Source organism: Nesoenas mayeri (genome assembly GCF_963082525.1).
Source record: "Nesoenas mayeri genome assembly, chromosome: 2".
NCBI lineage: Eukaryota > Metazoa > Chordata > Aves > Columbiformes > Columbidae > Nesoenas > Nesoenas mayeri.
The window spans coordinates 132,438,516-132,462,652 of NC_137543.1; the positions used below are offsets into that span (position 1 = coordinate 132,438,516).

The 24,137-nt window shown below is 35.5% G+C and overlaps 1 protein-coding gene across 6 annotated transcripts in view; it reads left to right on the top strand.

The window, feature by feature from the left end:
- The window catches only part of SNX13 (sorting nexin 13), a 69,277-nt gene extending 47,153 nt beyond the window's left edge, over positions 1 to 22,124 (top strand). For 2 of the 6 annotated variants that reach the window (XM_080339437.1, XM_080339441.1), the window contains exons 17-26: positions 2,749 to 2,818; positions 5,473 to 5,645; positions 8,318 to 8,425; positions 9,337 to 9,447; positions 10,724 to 10,885; positions 12,112 to 12,183; positions 14,634 to 14,779; positions 16,493 to 16,561; positions 17,686 to 17,798; positions 18,269 to 22,124. In XM_080339437.1, coding sequence (XP_080195563.1) covers positions 2,749 to 2,818; positions 5,473 to 5,645; positions 8,318 to 8,425; positions 9,337 to 9,447; positions 10,724 to 10,885; positions 12,112 to 12,183; positions 14,634 to 14,779; positions 16,493 to 16,561; positions 17,686 to 17,798; positions 18,269 to 18,516 — 1,272 coding nt within the window. In that variant the 3' untranslated portion in view covers positions 18,517 to 22,124. Of the gene's footprint in view, positions 1 to 2,748; positions 2,819 to 5,472; positions 5,646 to 8,317; positions 8,426 to 9,336; positions 9,448 to 10,723; positions 10,886 to 12,111; positions 12,184 to 14,633; positions 14,780 to 16,492; positions 16,562 to 17,220; positions 17,345 to 17,668; positions 17,799 to 18,268 lie in introns of those variants that run through there. The other 4 variants (XR_013921836.1, XM_080339438.1, XM_080339439.1 and 1 more) reach the window with 4 other exon arrangements.
- Positions 22,125 to 24,137: the final 2,013 nt, after the last annotated feature.

Here is a 24,137-nt window from a genome sequence, read left to right on the forward strand (position 1 = left end):
TACTGTTATTAATTGTGGCTGCATAATGCCTTGCCACAGCAGTTGAGTATTTCTTCAAGTTTTTATTATAAAATACATTGCCTGCAGTTTATACTTTCACTGTAAGAATGTGTTTTAAGATTATTTGGAAGAGAGACTCAAAACTATTTTGAGGAAAAGTAACTTTACAGATATATCTTAATTTCTGCCTTTTAATTTGATACATTGATCTAGTATATTAAACCAGTAGGGTGTATTTTGGGGGTAGAAAACCCACTATAGAATATTTATAGACTCTTGCAGATTTCATCTAAATGGATCCATAATATGAGCTATACATATTCCTTTTGCATTGAGTATATAGGAGTTACACAGGTGTTACGTATCCAAGACCTTGAATGGCAGCAGAAATGACAGGGTTGAACTTCTGACAGTCATTAGTGTGTCAGCTTGAACCCCATTCAGTTATCAAAGAGAAAACTGAACTGTCAGAGTAGAATTAGAGGCAGGAAAACAAGAAATACTGATGCCTTTTAGAAAATATAACAGTTTGATGTCAGTATTTCATAGCAAACAAAATATTAGAGCAATTGACTGTTACCTGTCTTCTTTAATAATATCCCTTCCACTTTACTGATAATCAAATCCTAGAGCTCTCAGAATATCAAGCACTTATCCAAGCTTCCACAAATTCCTGCTGTTGATCAGTTTCAGGTGATATTCTGCTCTTAAATTTAGACACTGCAGTATAGAGAACACTGCCCAGGGTTATTGCTGTCCATGGGTGAGTTGCTTAAGAATGGACTAGGTCAGAGAATGTCAAGCCCTGTATCCAACAGTGACCAAAAGCAAATGTCTAATGAAGATGATAGGAACAGTCAGCTGATGGCAATACTCTACCAGAGTAGTCTTCAGCATCCAGTAACTTACAGATTTGAGAATCATTGAGGAAAAGATGATGTTTGCTCACAAAATATTTTTGCATGATTTCTATAGTTCTACCATGGAGCAGACATAAGCTTTTAACACTATAGCATGTGGTGGCAGAACAGATTCCCTGAGCAGACTTCTTTCTTCTGCCTTTTTTTAAACTGGGAATTTGTGCTGTAAGTCTACAAGCTGTCTCTTAAGGTATTTAGGAGACACCTTGCTGCAATACATGTTAAAGCATAGTTAGTGCATTCAGACCTTTTTAACAATGCCATTTAGTCAGTATCTAGACTTTATAACAGAAAGGTTATTCCCCTCACCTTCCATGGTGGATATTTAGGCAGAGACTGATTGAGGTGGTTGAGGCAGAGAAGAGTTGTTCCCTCTAGAGAGCTTGAGAAGGAAGGAGTGGAATATTATGTTGGGACATCGTGGAGATGAGAAAGATTCAGGTGAAGAAGAGGCAAGAGCAGAGTCTTAAATAATTTATGGTTTCAAGTACAACCTATGTTTTATCACATAAGATTGATTTAAGTTCAAGGAAACTGAACAGTTTGGAAACTTGATTGACGTGTATAGAATGTCTTGAGTTGGAAGGGACCCACAAGGATCATCAAGTCCAGCTCCTGTACCTGCATATGACAACCCCAAAGTTCACACCGTGTGTCCGAGGGCATTGTCCAGTCTCTTTTTGAACACTGTCAGGCTTGTGGCCATGACTCCTCCCTGGGGAGCCTATTGCAGTGCTCCACTACCCTCTGGGTGAAGAACCTTTTCCTAATGTCCAACCTAAACCTCCCCAGGCACATCTTCTTGCCATTCCCTTAGGTTCTGTCATTGGTCACCAGAGAGAAGAGATCAGCGCCTGCCCCTCCTCCTCCCCTTGTGAGGAAGCTGTAGCCATGATGAGGTCTCCCATATTGAGGTTTTAGTTCGACACAGGTGGACTAACCTGCTAGCCAGTAGGTCCCATTCTAGGTAACTTTTTGTAGCAATTTGCTATTAAACTGGCTTTGTTAAATTATAAAAGATGGCTCATAGCTGCATTTTCATTCTGAATTTGTATCTGAAGAATTTTAGAATTTTGGAGTAAAATACATAAAGAAGCTGGGATCCCAATGCTTATGAATTCTACTTCAGTAGCTCCAAGTTTTTCATTCAAAAATCTTGTAGGGATTTGTTAAATCTTAGTAGTCGAATGTATTAATTTTAAATAGTAGCAATGCTGCTATAAAAGACCCGTTGGGCCTCTTTTGATGTCAGTAATCACTGAATAGGGAGACAGGATTTTAGCCAGCTGGTGATGTACCTGTTCATTTTTTATGAGGGAAAACATTTCTGAGAAAAGAGTGTGCTGCTTTTTATATACAGCAGAGAAACTATTCAACTTCTGCTGCACTGTAACTTTTGTGTAGTGCTCTAAGTCAGTTGAAAGAAAACAGAATTGTATACAAAAGATTTAGTATACAACACCTGTATCTCCACAGTGTGTGTGGGTTTTTTGTTGTCTTTTTTTATGCTCAGTAGGAAACTATTTGTATTTCTATTGGAACTGAGAAATCAAACAAAAGTGGCAAATACGTTAGAGTGATCACAGAACTATGTGAAACTGGTAGGGGAAATGAGGGACCATACACTCTGTAAAAGGCTTTAGTAACCAGATAATAGCGACACTTGTTTGCAATGTTACAGTGCATTAAGCTGTTCTATTAGTGTAGTGAACGGAAAGTTTGAAAACAAAATAGATCAAGCAAAAAGCATCTCTCAAATGAGATGTATCTGCAGTCTTATTCTCTCTTGCTCATTTCTTCCTTCTCCCCTCTCTCCCCAACCCTGCAGTCCTTAGATGACCTTTCAAATGTCCCTTCTGATGAGACAGTTCAGCTCCATGCATACATCTCAGATACTGGTAAGTGAATCTGTTACAATGGCTGCTTACTTGTTTTCCTCCATTTGTTTTCAGTTTTTTGATATTTACAGGCCTTTGAAATCCTAATACTTTCACTTTTTTTTTAACCTCATAAAACATTTAAATTCATAATTCCCATAAAGTCCTTGTAATGGAAATCCTTACAGAATTGGTGCTGTAGGTCATAAAATGTATATCTGTACTTAAAATGTGATTTAATTTTTGTTGTTTATGGGATTATTATTTTGTATCTCTGGAGAATCATTCATTAAACTTAATTTTGAGTAGCATTTATTTTAACAGTTATTTAAAGAACAAATTCAAAAAGCCATCTGTTTTTTTTTTCTAGTCACACAATTCTAACTCTTGACTGTTATTTCTCTTACTAGAATATTTTCACCTATTTCTTTGTGCTTCCTTATTGACTTAGGTTCATTTAAGGTAGTGGCTTCAGTCTTTACAGTGGTGGCATTTTTGGTTGTCTTTTGAAAAAAATGGCCTAGTAATAAATGAAAAAAAATACTATGTGAGAATAAACAACAAAATCTTCTCAGTTATTATTTATAATGTTCTAGTTAGAAGAGATTGCACTGGGTGATCAAATTGTGAATGAATCTTCAGATACTTATTTGGGGTAGATTTTACTATGCAATAGAGTTTTAAATCTATGTATTTATATAGCGGACACAGGAGCTGTGAGTAAGAATTCAGCTGCTTGATATTTTAATTAAATTCTGTTCCTCCGAACCAGTGTGAGTGAAAGTCTCATGTAGTCGGTCGTTGGAGAAGGGGAAAAATAAAAGCTAAGAATCACAATTTAGCTTCTTAATTAAAATGGCATTTGATACCTTTTTCTGAATAAAACTCGGAGGCGTCATTGTTTTGATCTAAGAAAAAAGGTAAACTTAGAACCACACAAATTATGTTCAATTCATAATCTTGATGGCAGTGTGTATTGATAACTATAAACTGGACTCTGTGAGTCCTTAATACTCCAGTTGAACCAGAGAATACATACCAGGTCATGCTGTAATACAAGTTTAAACTGGCAGTCTTAGTGCTCTTTGCCTCGTGTTTGAACAAGAAATATGAGTCCCTGCTCTCTGGATGCTACAGGCAGTAGGTGCATCTTGCATCTGTCCGCAGGTTCCTTTCCTCTGCTGATGGTTACCCTTTACTGTGCTTGAGGGGTGTAAACAAGGTCTGCTCCATGTCTTTGAGGATTCACCTTGTCTCATGTTTGAAAACAAACACTATTTAAACAGCTGTAACATAAGCGATGGCAGGGACAACTTCTTTCTTTTTCTGCCACTCCTGCCCTGAAGTGGTTGGTTCTGCTAAAGGTGCAGCTGAACAGCGCCCCTGAGATGTGGTCTGGTGGCTGCACAGCAAGGTGGTCAATGGGAGTTCTGAGAACTGGGCTTGCTCCCTGTCTTTGGGACTGGGCTTTGCCAGCTCCATTCTTTGGGCAGTCTTTTAGCAACATCCTGGCTGCCTGATTTTTCTCTTGGGCTTCAGCACTTAACATTCTTCTTATAGAGGACAGATGGCAAAGAAGTTCTGTGCCCACTGTGCACCTTGCTAGGGAGTAATTCTTACATTGTCAGTAGCTCCCCCCTATTCTAGAGGCTCCACTCCCTGGCTGCTCAGACTTTGGCATTATACTTGAGAGAAATCAAAGCTGGAAGCACAACAGAGGTTGTAGCTGATGATCTGTCAGTAAAAATGTATTTTATGGAGCATGGGTGCATTGAAAATTTCACAGAACTTGATTAAAAATCACTTTAATCTAGCCACTGCAAAATTGCTGCTACCGGGTATTGGCTCAATACTTTGAGATACACTCTTTAAATTGGTAACATGTTGTGCAGTGTAAACAATACTGGTTCTGGGTTATTCTGTAGATGAAATGAAAATTTTTGAAACAAACTCTATACTGGGAGAATTCTGTGGTTGACAAATGTCCAGGAGAAATTAAATATTCAGTGGAGAACTAAAAGATGTTTACTTCTGTTTAAGATGGATGTCTTCTTTCCATAAAATGTGTGTGTGCACATACAAAATACATTATATAAATGTAATGCACATGCAGAATGCATATATGTGTACATATAGTTATATATAAATAGTGTGGGGTGAGTTTTTTATCTTACAGTTAATAACAAACAGCTCGTGTTGATAACAAAACCAAATGCTTACAGCCTGCTTGCACTGTCTTGTATTTACAGATTTTTTTGATGGAACAATTTTTTCTATATTATTAGTGCACTATTCAACATTATTACTGACTGTAATTTCTTCTGATTTTACAGCTTTCACCTCTATCTTGAGTTTTTTAGGTTAAAATTATTTTTTAAAAGCTCTATTCGCTCTTCTTATAAGTTGAAACGTTTTGCTATGCTTTGTGTTTTGCATGGTAGTGAAACTTGTCCAACTTTAAGGCTGCTTAATCTATTTAAGTTGATGTAATAAGTTTCTGAAGGTTATCGCTTATGCAGGGTTTTGGATAAAGGGATGGCTTATTTTTCTGCTTGCATGTCCATTTTTGTCTCTCAAGTCTGTCATTCCAGACATTTCTTCACTTCACGTTTGTGTCCTTCCGTCTTCCTTTTTTCTGTTTGTTCCTTTTTTTGTTTTTGTTTTTAAACTACTAGTCTATGCTGACTATGACCCATATGCTGTGGCAGGAGTGTGTAATGACCATGGCAAGACATACGCGCTGTACGCTATCACAGTCCATCGGCGAAATCCAAACGGCGAAGAGACGTGGAAGACATATCGACGCTACAGTGATTTCCATGACTTTCACATGAGGATCACTGAGCAGGTAATTAATCTCAGAAATCTTGCACTGTTTCTTTGGAAGGTGCTTTTTCTGTGTGATGGTATGGCATTGAGTATTGCCTTTCTCAACGTGCCTTAAGATGTGGAGTTACAGCACTACACTGTTTGCCATTGAAGTGTACTTTTTGTACTGTTTGTATCATACGTTATTTGTACTGAGCAGTTTACAGGTGCATGTGTATATAGTTCAGTACCTGATGGCTATATAGTTGCTCTAACAAATAGAAATGGAACTTAGAAAGCTTTTCCCCCAGCCCTCATTTGCTTAATTTTACTCTAAAATGTTTGTATGGAAGTGCTACTGGTCTCAAGCAGTGGTGTGTTTTATTTGTTATATTTGTCACAGAGATTAAGAAATAAAAACTGAGCTTGGAAAATAAGTATTTAGGTTTTAAGTGAAACGTTAAGGAGCGCTGGGGTCTCAAAAGAGACAGCTGTTGGCAGTTCAGTGTGCGGCTAGACAGTCTGCCTTTTATTGCTGTACTTGTATTTTCAGACTCTTAAGCCTCCTAAGATGAAAGAAGAGTAAACAGAGACTTGTAATTCAGCAGCTGGTACAACGTAGAACCTGCTGACATGAAAAAGTGTTGAAAATGCAGTACTTTTAAAAGAGGAAGGTGAAATGCTTTTAAACCAAGCTTTTGGAGAAGTCAGATTTGACTGCATGTAACCTTTGAACTAGTCAGAAGTGTTGGATTGTATCCCTTGGCGTGTTATTAATAGAGAGGCACAGAGAACAAATTCTGTGCAGATAGGTTAGCACAGTCATAACAGTAGTAAAAATGAAGGAGGATTTATTAAAACTAGGCAAACATTGTGTTGAATATTTGTATTAATTATAAGCAGAGCCTGACTTTTCTTTTAATTTCTGATTATCTTAATATGTTGTCAGTAAATTTGAAATATGACTTTTTGCATGGATTTTCTTTTTTTTGTTTTTTTTTTTTTTGTTTTTGTTTTTGTTTTTTTTTCTTTTTTTGTTGTGTTTTTTTTTTTTAATCATTTCACTGAAGAATTTGTGACCTGAAACAGGTACGGGTTTGTGGATCTTATAGTAGAGTTAATGTTCTACTGGTATGGGGCAGTCATTTAAAACTGACCTGCCAGTAAATGACTAGAAAAAAGTGGCAGAAGCAAAAATTTTCAAAGTTTAAGGCTCAGAAATTTCTTGTTACTGTAATATGACGACTCTGGATTTACAGAAAATAGAAATGTTATTCTAGAACACTAAGATTGTGAAAGGTGAAGAGATTCCCATGATTTACTGTAGCATTTCAGATACTCCCAACAACTTTGTTTTGTTTCAACAAGAAAATGGACATCTCTACTGGGTTTAGGGGCACAGGAATGTCACCGATACACTGAACACCCTTCTGGTGTGCTTGTCTGAGACATTTTTGTTGACATGCTGAGGGTGAAGGTTAGAATCTTTTATTTAAAATTAATAGGAAGGGCAGAGATTATTGTTAGTGGTTTTTTCAGATGAAATAGATACTTGATTCAAAATGGAATTGAAGTTAGTTGTCTATAGTATCTGTATGAGCTTTTTTCCTTGAAGTACTGAATAGATTCATACCAGTTTCTTTAGTCAGTAATGTAAGAAATATAATTTGAAGTAGATACTATATTTAAAATAGCGGCTATGACCTTTTTGTAAGGGAATGGGATTTGTGAATTTGGAAGTAGTTATTCTTTGGTGCTTCTACAGGCCGTAGATGTCATATGAGCTTTGTGACCTTCCCAAGTTCAATGATGTCTTTGCAAAAAGGCACTTTGCAGGGACTGAATGGAATCAATCTCTCACTAAATCTGTAGTTTTGTGGTCTCTGCTAGAGAAAAAAAGGACACAACCTTTTTCCAGGTTGTTTCATAGATCCTAGATACTATACTTCTCTCTATCACCTTAACAGTATTATTTATTATTTACAGGAAGTCTGGATTCTGTATGTGGATAATCCTGATTCTTTGAGTTTTATTCTTGTCACTTCTTAATTTTTTGCGCATTGTAGCAAAAATTTTCAACCTTCTTAAGTGTTAGGGCCTCTTTTTTCCCTCCTACTTGCGTGGAACACCTTTTCTTTCTGTAAAACTGGGACAGCGAAAGACATGTCAACCAGTGCCAATTGCTGTCATTACCTGGAGAAGAGGCACAGGTGATGGCCTGTCAAGCATGGTGTGATAAACTATGTGTAAACTGGGAGCTGCCGTCCACTCCAGGGATAAAAGCTTAATCATTACCTTAGTAGGTTTGATCGGGAGAGGAAAGGGAAGATGTTTTAGAAAGATTTGCAAGTTCTCTTGATGTAGTCTCATAACGTTCCTAACTTCTGCCCAAATAGTAATGATAAATATAGAGTTTAAACCTTTTGCACACTACACTAATCTGTATTTCAAAAGTGAGTATCATGTGTGTGTTCGGAAATTACATTTTACCTTTGGCAGTTGCCTGAGAATTTTCATGCATTTGTTCTTGATGATCTATCTTTTATTTTCATTTCTTCAAGGAATCTGAGTTCTGGGCTTGAGGGAGAAATTATTTTTCAGGTGTTACATGGTAGATAAGAATAGGTGAATATAATGACCCCTGTCATTTCTGAGATTATGTTGTGATTTGAAACTCTTAAAAGAACAAAAAATCTTCTCCTTTTTTTCTAGTTTGAAAACCTTGCAAATATACTGAAACTTCCTGGCAAAAAGACATTTAACAATATGGACAGAGAATTTTTGGAAAAGAGGAAGAAAGATTTAAATGCATATTTGCAGGTAAGCCATTATGTTTTTGTGGTTGTGTTCTTGGTTGTAATTCTTTTTACTGAGGTAGATAAAAAGCAGCTGTGCTGTAGGTGGTACACAATCCTAAATATTATACTGTAAGAACTTCATGTTATCTTATAAGTTTGCCTTTTTTTGCTGTTTTGGTTTATTCTCAATGAGTTCTGTCGCAGCTCTGAGCTGGTGATGTTCCAGTTGTGTTGGTTTGGAGCTCTATGCCATTAACTCATTCTTACATTACACTTGTGTTTGTGGTTATTTTCCCTTGTGCCGTTGCATAAGGATGGACGTGGCACCCATTCTGGCCGTGCAGCAAACCACACAGCTTCTCCCTTTGGATATGGCCTGTATCAGCCCGACTAAATGAAGCTGTGTTTTTCATAGCGATTTTCTGGTCATTTAGCACTTAAGTCTGTCAACCAACACAATGGGCATGTTAACAATAAACAGTGAAAATGAATAAGAAATTGTGAAATCTGATTGTGCTGTTTGGAATACTAATATATTTTTTTGTTTGTGTGCCCTATTTTTAATAGCAACATTTTTTTCAGTCATGGCTATTTTAATTTGTGTGGCATATGCGGCCCAATCTTAATAGAAATATTTTTTCAGTCACAGCTATTTTTTTTCTTGGAGTGTTAGAAGCAGTTTGAGTGGTGAGAAGTGTGTGTATTTTTCTGTGAGGTGCTATAATTAACATACTAGTCAATTATGGGAATTATCAAGAAGCACCTTGTTTTCATCTTGAATAGTGTAATGTTATAAAATTCAGAGAATAAATGAAAAAATACATTGCAAGATGTAGTGTCTTTGACTAAACTTGCTAAACTTTTAGTAGGCTGACTGCTATGGCCTTTTTCGTTATTTATTAAAAAGTGGCTTTTAAAAATGATTTTCCTCAGCTCTTGTTAAATCCTGAAATGATGAAAGCTTCTCCAGCTTTAGCCCATTACGTGTCTGACTTCCTGGAGAATAAAGCCTACAGCAAAGGGAAGGGAGATTTTGCACGGAAGGTAAGAATGTTTTGCACTGTCAAGGAAACTTAAGAACATTCATTAGTGCAATGATTGCATTAAACAGAGATGTTAAACTGATATTAAACAGCTGTATGACACTTTGAAAACAACTTGCGAGTGACTTGCTTTAATACTTTGTGAGTGACGAAGTATCTGAGGACATATGGAACCAAAAATCTACTGGTTTTATACCAGGTAAACTTACTCATATGACACGGAAATAGAATTTTCAAATCAGACTACTTTAAAATATGTTCATTGCAAATTACTTTCTGTCGGACACCCGTGATTTTTTTTCTGTAGTCTCATTCCCTCTAGTTTCTTTTTTCAGTTCTTTTCTCTGTAGTTGCTGCTGTTACCGTGCTCTCCACTCTTCAGCCAAAAAGATGAAATGCATTTCCCTTCAAAAGTAGCTGTGATGTATTTAGCTGTTTTAACTAACAGCAGAGTCATTGGTCAAATATGGAGCCCTGAGCTGTGCACCCTTTTTGTTAAGCCTCCAGAACTCTCTTCAGACAAGTGATTCTTTGTTTAGTTGACCAGTTTGTGTGGGCATCTGCTTTGCAAAAATTGCTATTTCTGAACTTCTAGTGATTTTGATATAAAAAGCATCTGCAACTGTATTGTCACTTCAAGTTGTTGATCTACCTATATACCTTAAATATTTAATAATGAAACAGTTAAATATTTATCAAGGTTTATGTAATGACTAAGATTTCTATGTTCTTCATAAACTTAACTTTTAAAGGTCATCACACTAGTATTTTTGCCTCTGTTTGGACTGAATTTAGAGTACATACTGCACGAAAAATTCTAACAGTTTCTATGGAACTACTTTGTATTTTTTAATTATACTTGCCATGATATTAAAACATACTACTGCAGTGGTATTTAAGAGGCATGTTTCGAAGATGAAGAGTTGAAAGCAGATGTGAAACATCTGGAAGCAGGAAGCTTAGAAGGGAGACATGGCGTTGAATGGAGAAGAAAAGGAAAAGAAATTCAAGCTAAGAAAAACTGAGTTGTGGGAAATGGAAATGATTTAGGAAAAAGATCTCTTGAAAGTTGAAGATAGCTACAGTAGGGCTGTAAGGAGCAAGAAGTAGAAATCAAAGTGAAGCTAAAACTTTATTCTGGATTTTGTAATGAAGTTAAGCAATTTGAGTTGTTCTTTATGTTATTGTTCTCTGGAACAGTATGATACTTCTCATAGTGTATTAATGTACTAGTGTCCTCAGATTATACAATTCTGGTTAAACATCTTCCTCTTCAGATGGACACATTTGTAAACCCACTGCGTAACTCTATGAGAAATGTATCAAATGCAGTCAAGTCTCTCCCTGACAGCCTGGCAGAGGGAATGACTAAAATGTCAGACAACATGGGTAAAATGTCAGAGAGATTGGGACAAGACATAAAGCAATCATTTTTCAAGGTAAGAATATATTTGGTAGTTAAAACATACTAGGAAATTAATAGGAGGTTAGCTATCAACTCGCTTAAACTTACGTTGCATACTATAATGAAGAGTCAAGTCATTAGACAGGAGAGCAATCTGGTTTATGCTTACACCCTTTTTTAAAAAAGATTCAGCAGTCATTATATTATGAACAGGAAGTTTTTTTGCTACTAAGTAACACATTTTAAGATGACATCTGCAGACTGTTACAGTGGTCCTTCACTTAATTCAGTGCAGCCACTGAGGAGAATATGAGAGTCACTGATTTTCTTTTTAACCAACCGTTCTCACAGAGTTAGTTTGCTGCATCTACTGCTTTCACTACAAAAAGAAAAAAATATATATTTTGAAATTTAGAATAAGGAGTTATCTTCTTTTCTGCTTATTCTTTGCTGAACTTTTAATTAATTTTTCTTCTGTCTTTCCTGTCATCTTTCCTCATATCTTATATTCCTAAAACATAATACCTTAGAGGTGGGGAGTGGTTGCATGGCAGGCTATCTAGAAGTCCTATGAAAGTAGTAATCTTCCTAATATGTCCATCTTAACTTCATTTCCCTTACCCTCCACTTTCTGTGTGTAGCTGGAAGGTCTGTGGTCGGGGATTGTTCTGTTTGGTGTGACCACAACACTTACATGTGGCAGATGTAGGACAGCAACTGAGTTAACCCTTAGACCATGAAATGGAATAATAAACCTGTGGGGTGGGGGAGGGCTTTTTCCTTTTGTTTTTGTTGTTGTTTGGGTTTTTTTTATTACTTGTGAGATAAAATGACTGGCTCTGGACTTTCTCGTTCCTCGTAATTTCCCTGGTGTGACTAACAATATATTATATCTGCAGTTATATTCACTGGGAAGTCCGTGACTGGGCAGTACTTAAGATCAAGAGGAAATACCAAAAGAAATATCAGTCCCATATGAATTTCTCGGGTGTTTTTCAATTGAAACATTAGGCACTTGAGAAAATATATGTGGATTGTCTTAAAGGTGTTGATAACTTTGATAGCTATAGGATAATACGTACAGGCTTGGTTTGCTGCAAGATGAAAGGACTGCTGTATACTCATCTGTGGTAGTATGTAGACTTTTGATCATATGTTTGGTTTCCATTTTCCTAACCAAATTTATTAGGAAAAACAATGTTTTTATTGGCATCCTAAAGTATATTTTCCTTCATAAACATTACCTTTTATTCATTGTAGGTGCCTCCTTTGATCCAGAAAACTTACTCAGATCCTGAACACTGCCGTGTTGCAGCACCAATTGATGATAATGTGAGTCGGACAAATTCAAAGTTGGCTTCTCTAAAACCAAATTAATGTGTTACTTATTTTATGTTAAGCTACATATTTATTTTTTTCTGATATTATGCCAGGCAATTACAAGTTTTTTAGCTTTTTAAAAAGAAACTTAGATGCCTCCTTCTAAAATTAACATTTTATTAGTACTAAAATGGTTTGCACAACAGTGGAATAACTTAGAGTGTCCATGCTACTGCTTCTGTGTTTTCTGGGTGGGGATTTCTTTGGTTTTGGTTTTTTCCTCCTTCCTCCTATTTTTATCTGTTAAAAGAATGTGCGATGCCAGACTGTTAGCATCATTTCAGTTGGCATTTTATGGATTCTGATTTCTGATGTGACATTTTAGGGGGCATTTGTTTAATGGATCAGAAGTAGTGTTTGCTGTGTTTTTATGGAAAAAAACCTTCCAAATGTTTTCCTAAATAATAAGCTTCTATTATGTGGATACCTAAAATATATAAAATAGTGGCATTAGAAACTTGAAAGTGAATTTTAAGCTTTTGCTGTTTTCATAAGCTGTGGTATTTTGCTGTTGTTTTGATTGAATTATTGATCATATATGTGAAAACAATTGGGAAAAAAACTTTTAAGTGGGACAGAAAGGCCATGAGATTACCAGTGATTATGTGCAATTTGTTATGGTCCTAAATCTGCACCTGTTCTACCCTTCACATTTTGGGTTTTTTGGTCACATCAAAGCATTCCAGTTTGTCTTTCTGTGTATAACTGCTATGATGGCGTGATGACTTGATAGATGTAGTTTTGCTCAAATAACACAGCCTTCGGTTCTTCTGGAGTCCTTTTCACCATTATTTTTCACTGTATTCATAAGTTTGTAATTACAAATGTATATCTTTGGTAGTCCCAAGGCTTCTGTTTTTCAGAGGCGAAACAAAACAATGTCATTGAAGTATATGAATGCCTTCTCTGCAAATATTCTCATTGATCTTCTGTAAAATGAATAGAAACTACAATTCTTGAAAGCTTCTAAGTTAGCACACCAGCTTTCTGAAAGTTGGATTTCAATTGTTTTAAAAGCTTTCAACTCTCAAGCTGCTCTTTTAAGGCACGTTCAGAACTTAGTCATTAAATCAGTCAAAAAATAGGTCAGTCTGAATAGAATTTTACATTTCCTGTTTCTTAAATGTGGAGAAGCACTATAAAAGTGAGACATGGATGTGTAAAATCTACAGCTGAATTATGAATCCACTGTCTGTGTTCCATTTATAGATGTAGTTGTGCAGTCCACAGAGCTATGAGATCTTGCTACTTCTTCCAGTGTAGGATTAACAATATAGTGCAAACTACTGCTCTTCCAGGTAGAGCTGTATCAGGTTTAAAATGCAAAACAAAATTCTGAATGTTATGCTTAGAATTTAAAAATCCTAATTAAAACAAGCAAAAAGCTCTTTAAATACATTTTGCTGAGGATATAGTAAAATCTTAATTTTAGCTTGGTATTCTATAAGGTTTTTAGTAGTAAACACAAAGTTTAAATAATGAATCAGTCAAAATATCAAATTAATATGCTGTATATGAATACAAATGTATATGAATACATAAATATTTGTGGTGTCTTGTGGAATATGACTTTAACTCCAAATGCTATCTTTTATGCAATAGCTTAACAATATGTAGGCTTCTGTTTTGGCATATAAGCAGTTCGTGAGAAACTACAGTTGATTCTATAAGAGAAACATTAATAACAACTAAGATGAAAATCTAATAATCTCATACGACAGAATTTAGTAAATTCTTGCTCATATTTTAATATTTGAAAAAATATTACGCCATCCAAAGTTAGTGAATCCTCTGGTTCAGGATTTCCACAAAAGTTAGGTTTTGTACGCCAGTATATATAACATCTTCTATTAAGTAGTAAAATGGTGATGCTTTTCTTCATCTATAAGCACAAAAGCACTTAATAGCCATGCTGGTTGGTACAATATTTAAATAAAGGGCAGTTCATTGCAGCAAAAGGTCATTGTTCTTAGGAGGTTCTGAATTTGGCGTGGTGCATCCATAAGAAAAAGATGCCAAACAGAAGCTCTTTCCAGAGATTTAATATTAGGCAATGGAAAGCACAGCTACCAAAGGAAGAGGTCAGGGATAAGCTCTCTTTAGGACCTATTACTTGTATTAATATTAATTTTGTTCAGCTTTGAAATAACTGTTTCTTTTTGTCTTATTTTAAATCTTCAATGGATTTGAGCCTAGTTTATCTTTTAATTTTTAATCTTTCTTTGCTATCAGTGATGTTACAGAAGATTTAGTGAAGATTTCATTTTCCAGTAAAATACAGAACAAAGTATTTCTGACATTGTTGTCCTCATACTGAAGCATTTGGCCTGTCAAGTAGCAGCTAAAACTGTAGCTTTCTTAAATAAAAATTTACTAATTGTATTTTTTATTCACTTGATCAGGTGGATGACAATATTCCACTGAGAGTAATGCTCCTCCTTATGGACGAAGTCTTTGATTTAAAGGAAAGAAATCAGTGGTTAAGAAGAAATATAAAAAATCTGCTTCAGCAACTTATTAGAGCAACATATGGTGACACAATTAATAGGTAATGCTTTTCTTAGAGCGATTGAGTGAGACTGTGTAGAATGTGTGTATAAATCCCTTTTGGTCTTACTGAATTATTGTGGTGTAGATCTGCATGCACTCCCCTTTGAAGAGGGTCAATAAACCAAGCACAAATGTGGTGTAAAATGGAGATAAACACAGAACATTCCTTAAAGACAAATTCCAGTAACTTTTATGCTAGAGAGCTTCCGAGAGAGCTTTCACATTATCAACAAGAGTTCACGTTTCTGTGAATGTAACTTAATACTGATGGTGTCTGTGCTTTTTGCTCTGTGTTTTACACTATGTTTTTTGGTTATAATTATATTTATTGCTTTCTGCACTCTTTCTATTTACACCTCTTTGATGCCACAAATAATATGCTGACACTATCAAATTATGTGAACTGTTCGGAGCTGCTGTGTTAAGATTTTGCTGTCATACTTGAAAAGAAGAGAAAGGACTGGGGGTCTGTTCTGCCACCCATGTTCTCTGTAATTCACATATGCCCTTTTTCATGCAAATGCAAAGCAAATTACTAGTGCTAAATAAGCAGTGTTTCTTGCCTACAGCTTAGAAATCTACTTTTTCCAGGCTTTCCCTTCTAATAATTTGTTTCTGAAAAGTAAATTAAAATGTAGAACAAAAAAAATTCTTGAAACAGGATTAGCACTAAATTGTCACTTTGGATTAGTGCCGTGAATCAAAAACTTAATTTCTGGCAGGCGACAAGTGATTTCCTATTACTTCTGAAGAACGTTCCTCATTGTATCATTACTTTTTACCCTTCACAAGTAAATTTTTGATGTTTTCATCATCACTGTTAAACATATAGACAGTTCTTGTGGTACCAGTAGTGATGCAGCCATGTAATAACAGCAGCTTCCAAAAACATGCTGCCCTGTTGAACAACTCTGAATCCTTTTTGCTGTTTTCAGACTGTAGTATAACTAGCCAAGTTTGTGCACAGGCTGGTGTTTTCTTTCTGCAGAGATGTGCGCAGAACTGTTGTGCATTTGGAGCTATTCAGGTGCTCACAGCTTCCTCTGGTTCAGCAGACCATCAGTCATTCCTAGCAGGTTCTTGGGGTTTAAAGGCATTCTGCAGCAAAATTGTGTTTTTCTGTTTCTTACAAAGCTAAATTCAAATCATGGTTAGGGAAATAACTGGGATTATGGCGATACACAGATGTGTATATTGTTTCTGTAAACATGCTATATTTGTCTATTGAGTTGTGTGTATGTTGATGAATGAAGGTCAAAGTTTATGACCAGTCTGTATCTCCTGTTAAAGATTATGAAGTGCACACATAAGTATGGTAATTTGAGATTTTAAGTAGGTTCTTTGCTTATAGAAGCAGAACTTGAAGAGTGCTCCATGAAGAGGAGTGCTCTACAAGCAGAACATTTCTCTGAATTGAGTTGCAACATCAATTTTCCAGACTGCTTAGTCATAGTACATTTGCTTAAAAAGAAAAAGTAGAAACAAAAAAAAAAGCTATAATCACTTTAGCTTTAAGAGTGATCAGTGAGCTTAGACTTTTATCATGACAATCAGTGTTTGCCTTATGATTGTGAAGTTTTGTATAACCTACTTATGGAGTTGGAGAAAGGTGAAATTATACTTATTTTGCCCTACAGTTCTCTTTAAAATGCCATACTTACTTGATCTCTGTTTTAAAAATTAAATGAGAGACTTGTTGCTTTGATTTTAGAAAAATAGTTGATCATGTTGATTGGATGACATCTCCTGAGCAAGTAGCAGATGCGGTGAAACGCTTCAGGTATGTCTTTTATCATAGATGATAAACATGAAGTACTTGCCAATCCATGTCTAATATCTGTGTATCCTTCCTATTCCTTTTATCTGAGGAAATTATTATTACAGAATTCTAGTTGGACTGTACACTGCTTTTTATGTGCATAAAGTGAGAGAGAGTAATGTCACATGAAGAATATTTTTGAGTTTTCTCCTCTTCCTTAGAAAGGAAGGTTCTTTGCTAACCAGTTTAAAAGAGCTAGAGTATGGGTATACTTATGAATTTCGTCTTATTACTGGATGAAGTGTCTTGTTTACCTTGCTGAAGGCATGTATCTGCCTTCTCTTGAAAGATAAACAATTATTATGGAAAAAAACCCCACAGCTCTAAGCTAATATGTTTTGCATGTGGGCAGATACAACAGAACTGAAGTCTGAGTTTGAATGTATCAAATGCTCTGTCGGTCTTTTTTCTAAAAGTGTTAATGGTTTCTGCAATATTGTTGAGCAAAAGCCACTCCTGCCCTTGCCTTTTTTTTTTTTTGATGGGGTGAAAGAGATAAAGTAGCCTATTAGCCAAAGGGTCATGCTTCAAAGATATTCTGTTATTCTTTAATAAAACCAAAATGTACACTTCTTACTCAGAAACAGAACGTCATTCACTGAGGCTAAATACCTTTTCAGACAAAGGCATGTCTTATGCCATGGATTTTATACTACACTGGAACTACTTCATCTCAGCTTTAGCTTGTTGATAAGTTAACTGCTGTCAGAGATCTAAAGAGCCTGGAGTCTCTCAGTGGCAATAGAGGCTGATTGGTAAAGGCAAATATTAGATACATTTTATATAACGACCATGTGGTATTTGAATAGTTTTGGTGTGTAATATTTTCTTAAGTTTTTCTTAAAATTTTCTTTCATGTGATCCTTGTACCAAAAAAGTATATGGTAACTATTAATAGGTTGAGTGTATTGTATTTCTTGCTTTTGATTTCTTTTTAATCTCTTCTCTTTTCTAATGTTTGAAGTGTGTGTTAGGTCGTGTGTAAATTACTTTCTTGTATTTTATGAATTAGCTTTGAGGGGTTAAAAAGAGCCTTTCACTTGATAAAATTTTAATGTATTTTGACAGATTTGCTTTTGTTACAGAGATGCTTTTTGGCCCAACGGCATTTTAGCAGAAACCGTTCCACGAAGGGACAAAGCTATTAGAATGAGAACAAGAGTGGCAGGAAAGACCAAATTACTGGAGGTAATGCCAGGTAAGTGATTCGGGGGTTGAAGCCTAATAATTGTTACTATACGTTGTTACTGGAATTAGTGTCAGTATTCTTGTTGATTGTTGAAAGGAAATCTTGAGATACAAATTGTGTTTAAATAAAAAGGTTTTTAATTATTAAAGCACTCAACATTTTCTCAGGTACTGTGACTTTGCAACTGTAATTCTCTCAGAACCAACCTGGTATCTAGTTTCACTAGAGGACTGAAGTTTTTTGCAGCATGGTTTCATGTAAAATAACATGGTTGCACATATATAGTGTAAAAGTGAAGTAATTTTCAGAAATCCTTTCTGCTGTAAGAGATCTTTTAGCTTAGTTATGTTTTGTATAACAGAGGCACTGTTACTTCAAATTCCAAGCTGCATAATTTGAAAGACTTAATATTCAGTTTATGTTCGTTAACATAGAAGCAGAATTTAGCTTAAGCTTCTGTGTAACTTTCATTTTTGTAGATGAACTGAAGCACATCATAGGTGCTGAGACAACACGGAAAGGCATTCTTCGGGTCTTCGAAATGTTCCAGCACACTCAGCTCAATAAGAGAATGGTGTACGTGTTTCTGGAGAGATTCCTAGAAACCTTATTTCCACAAAATAAGTTCCATGAGCTCTTCAACAAACTGCATTCACGGTCAAAGCAGATGCAGAGGTATAAGCAGAGACTACATTGTACTCAAGCGCCTTCCTTGCAGAAAAGGTGACACTTCAAACCTATTAAGCTGGTGTATGTTTGTCCAGGACTAATTACTTGGGCAGATTCTCTGGGGCTTCAAACTCACATGCTGTTATTTCTGCACCAGTCTTCTAGTGTCACATATTAGATTATTAATGCATCTGTAAGACCTGTGGATCTTCTCATCTTCACTTGTAATTCAACCACTACCAGAAGGGTTTGTGTGTCTTAAATGATTTGGTGCGTCTTCATGCAACTTTGAGAAGAATACTGGCCCAATGTACAAGAATGCTGATTCCTTCTGTTCCTGAGTCGATGTTTTGCCAGCAATGAAAAGTGCCAGACTGTTCAAGTAAAGCACAACTGCGGTGATACAATGGAAGAAAAGGATGTTTTGGCACTGGGAGATAGTGCAATGTGTGAGAATCAGGTGGAACTGGTTCTGTGTTACGACTGTTGAGGCTCTGTAGGGCTCTTTTAACATTCCTGTAAAGGCTGAGCTGACAGGAAAAGCAGCCTCTAGAGTAGCAGGTTCATAGGAGAGGGGAATAATAGTTACAGCCCCATAAAAAAGTACATTTAGTAAAGAAAAGTTGAGGTAATGTGGCTTTTATGCCACATTTACTTCACCTTTCATGTCTTGAAAAATAAACTAACATTAGATCTAATGGAAGTTTCAGTAAAGGCAGAGGTGCGGTAGAAATAAACCCTTTATTCTGATTATTTTGTAGCTTTAAGAGGCATATTCTGCTCTTATGGCACCTGGCATACCTTTTGCATGTAACCTCAGTGGAGAAGGGGCGTGATATTTATGTTCACTTGGCGTATTTGACCATATGTCAAGTTGATTGTTGTAGAAGGAAGGGGGTACATGTTTCAGAGAGGATAGACATCGTATTAGAAGATGAGGAAATTGCACTAAGACACAGTTTACATGCAACTCCCCACTAAAATTTGAAACTTTTTCTGGGTGTAGAAGACTATGTCCTACTTAATTGAAAGATTCCTTCCTTCTTAGTGTGTAAGCCTCATATGGAAAAATATTAGAATTAGTTGGTTCCTCACAGGTAAAAGATTTCATTAGTCATATGCAAACACTTGGAAATTCCTGAATGCATCTCATTGTATATATGAAAATAAAAAGGAGATAAAACGACAATATTTTTTTATATAATTTTTTTATTTTTTGCATAGTGTAAAATTTTAATAAAAGTTTGACATCAAGGCCCCACATCCATCTGGTTAGTTTCATTGAAGAATTTCTGTCCAATTAAAAATAAAGTAAGAACTGAATCATCCTTTTTGGCCACAGCATATCTCAGTTTGTGTTTTCCTTTTCCTAGTTCCCTACTGTTTGAGCACCGCTATCTGGGTGAATAGAAAGTTAATCCTATAGAGTCCGTTTTTTTCTGAATGCTAGACACAGGGTAAGATACAGCTATTGATCAAGGATCCTTACAGTAATCTGTGTCTAAATGGGAACAAATGATCCTTTAATGTGAGGGAGGAACATAGACCTTTTATGAAAGCGTTCTAAGAGAAGATAGAAGGCTCTCAAAGGACCTAGTTAAATTGACTGAAGCCTCTATATAGATCATTTTTTCTCATGGACTCTATTAGTGCAATGTAGCCTTTTATTATACTACTTATGATGATCATATTGTACTGTTAACATTCTCATACAGTATGCATGGGCTCAAGTGCACTTGTTTTTTTTTTTCTCTATATTGCAGAAATAAATACTGTAATTGAAATCCTTTTCTTTTATAATCCCTAGGAAGACAAGTTGGTAAATATGTAAGAACCCTTCGCCCTTCCTCTCTGCAGATTCTGTAGAAGTGTGATGATGAAATGCTGTTGAGTTTAACAAAATTCTTGAGTTCTGTGTGAAGTAAACAACATAGCCAGCTCCTCTTGTTTACATGCGTGTATCTTCCTCCGATGTCAGAGTGCTCCAGCGTACCTGACATCTGACTGATGAAAGATCGTTCAGCACTTGTTCATGGCGATATAGTAAATATATCATAGATCCTTACCCAATCTAATTTATGTCTTTTAAATCACTGAATTTGTTATGCAGTATGAAAGTGGAAGTTCAAATACTGTTTTGTCACATCTGTGGAACCTTTTATTTATCTGTAGGTACCATGAAAAATTTCAAGGGAATAGTGATCATGTGCAGATTTGGGAATTTTTTTTTTTTTTAATTATCTGGTACATTTATTTACAAAAATAAAATAATATCTCTAGGAATGTGAACTGAACATAATATGCCATGTTTATTAGTCATTTTACTTAACGAATTTATTACATATATATACCTATACACACATTTATATACATGTGTGTGCATATGTATATATGTATTGAAGTTTTGTCTTCTGTATTTAATTACAGAATGTGGCTTCATAATTCAGTGGTGCCTGTTGGCTGGCAAGAATCATCAGAAATGAATACTTTGTGTTAAAAAGAGTTTGTATGTATCTTTATTTAAATGGTTTTCCTGTTGACGATTTAAAATACCTGTCCAGTCAACCCATGCAGCCTATTATTCTAGAAATTCTCCACAACTGAATGTTAATCTACAGCACTTAAGTGTCTGGGTGTATCTTCTGGCCTTTGGGTGCTGTGACTGGCCACTGAAAATTGTGCCATTGTCAACAAATGCACTTGTTTTAGCCTTAATTATTTTTAAGAGAAAACGAGCAATTGAATTTTTCATTTGGTTCATCCTCAAGCTTGTGCTGCTGGTGTTTGCTAGACCTAAAGAGTAACTTTTAAGTGCTACCAGAATGTGTACCAAAATAAAAACACGTGGATTCCACAATCTAAATTTTAATTTTGTGCAATATTTTCATTTAATGCATGTGTATTTGAATAACTGAAAATAAATGAATTTTTAATGTTTTGAAGTCTAGGTTAAAAATGTCTTCTCAGCTGAACAATTTTGCATTCTGTTGTTGTGTTAGTTTTTTTAAGGACTTGTTTTAAAAGTCTTATTTGTTACTCCTTTGTTAATTCCCTTGTTCTCAATGATCCTTGCTCATCTGAGCAAAGCTCATGCATTTCAAGGGAAAAATGTGAAGAGCACATCTCATGAATTTAGCTGTTATAAATTACTTGTGCATATCATTGTACAGTAAGTGTCAGCTGTGTGCCTAATTGTTCTCTTGATGCTTTTTCCCTCCCTTCTCCCCCCCCCCCTCTCGTTTCTGTAACAAAAGAATGAACATGAAACAGGCTGCCATGGTCACTTCTACTGAATGGCAGAGGACTCTGAATTTTTTTTTTTTGGAGTTTGCATTTATGTTCTGTCCAATAGAAAGCTAAAAAGTTACACTAATAAAGTATTAACAGGATTATTATGAGTCTCTGTTTACTTTTAAAATAACTTTTCTCACTAGCAGGTACCAGTGTTCCTCAAGTCTGGAAAAATCCCTAAAGTATTACTCTTAAGTGCTGCTTAAATAAAACAATCATTCCTTGATTTTTTTTTTTCTTAAAACAGTTTATAAACTGGTTTTGCTTTTAATAAATTAATACCTACAATCATTTTCAAGCCGTATTTGCAGGTAGTCCTGTATTTTAAAAGGACATGTGCAAAAATAGTGGAGTTGCATGGGATAGGAGGTTTTTTTACTCTTTGGCTTTTTCCCCCTGGGTTTATTTTTGCAGCAGCTGGATCTACCATGGGAGCACAATTGTTACCCTTGATGTATTTATTCCAGCTGTTTCACATTCATCAAAAAGATGTCCTGAGCTGCAGAGATGTTATAATAGTTCTTTGACCCTAGCGTAAAGTGTTTACTATTTTCACTAACTTTCATGCTTTTGCTAGAGGATATAGACACATCTCATCCACTAGCTGATTGCAAGTTCTTATTTGTTGAAGCTGTTATCCTAGGATCACTTCAAGGAAAGAAATTAACTCCATTATCAACTTCCTTTAGAAGACTTAAAAATATCTGCTGTTTGCTAAGTGAGGATAACATGTGTCTGGTGCTTATTTAACTCTCCAGTCCTATCATGTTGTCTGTTTTTTACTGGTTTTGATGTCTAGTGAATGTGTGAGGATTGATAAAGTTTTTGTAAAGTTTGGTAATCAGCATCACTCTGCATCCATTTATTTGACTACAAATTTCATTATTTACCTCTTGGAAGAAAAGTAATTCTGTAATGAAAACAATAAGTTCACTTCTGTTGATTACTTAGAAAGAAATTAAGCTTTCTTCTTCGTGAAACATGTGAAACGTCTGTGTCACTGCAGTTTCCACCACCCACGCGTGAAAATGTATTTGAATACTTTACTATTCAACTATCTCAAATAACTGTTTCCCATGCATGCTGTGTCTCTTTGAATTACTATGGTATGTTGGGGTTGAGATGATCTGCATGGGTCAGTTAAATTATTTGATACCTGGTTCAGAAAGGGCTAACTGGAATTTTCCTCTGACGTTAAAATTTGAAGAGGACATAAGTTAATTCTGAGATTGGGTTTAAGTAGAAAACTAGATTATATTGAGTTTGTTTGCAATCAAGAGCTAATTAGTGGGAGTAAAAAATGTAGCTTTCAGAAATGTTTTAAATGCAAGTCCCGAGTAGTCTTTTGAGTCTTTGTGTTCGTAATTTTCTCATCTTGAGCTCTAAAAACATGTTAATCTGAATTAAGTAGAGATACCAATTTATTGTTACCAATTTACTGGTATTCTAGGTAAGAGATTCTGATAAAACTATGAGAATCGGGAACTCTTCTTCATTTAGAATATGTGGAAGATGACTGTACAAGTTACCTCATGATTCCATGCACAGAATAGCCAGAATTCAAAATAAACTTTTATTCTTTTTGTTCTTTGTCTTAAAATAGCCAGCTAATACTCAGGTAGGTACAAAACTTTCTTTACACAAGTCATCTCACATTGAACATTTACAGGATTCTTATTTTTCAGTTTGAAGGTGAAGCTAGAACTTGGTTATCAATGACAACATCTTCCTTTTTGATTTGAAGGACATAATAGAAAACATTCCTTTATAGTCTTATTTAAAAATTGGTTTCACATTTTACCTGCTCAATGTTGTATTCTCTATGTTGATTTAAATCACTAGCTTGCCAGTAATCCGTAACTTCATGTTTGCAAACAAACAAGGCCTGCTTCTACCTAACAGTTAAAACACAGGTGTTTTGGGGAGACAAGGATGGAAACTTCATTTGGTATTCTTCTATCTTGGATAATCTTATCTGTGCAAAGTGAAACTGGAATGTCATGCAATTTGGAATTGACCATTTTTTCTGACTTGGTGCACTGCAAAGTAAAGGAAACTTGGGCCCAGGGTTCTCCTGCATATCACATATATAAAAGGAAAACAAGGATATTTTTCATATATGAAGGTTGTAAGTGATGCTGAGGCTTCCAGTTAACAGTTGTGCTAAATGTCTTTGGATGTGCTGTAGCAAAACTCTATTAACATGGATGCAGCCTGCAAGAGTGTGGGTTTATCAACGGGTTTTCTTTAGAACTGAGACACGGGCTCTCACCAGTGGAAGAACTTGAAGTACCTGAGTGATTCCAAGTGATTCCACATCTAAACATTTGTGCTATTTCATTTGCTACAGAATCTTTATTTTTTCAATAGTATTGATACTACCAAGAA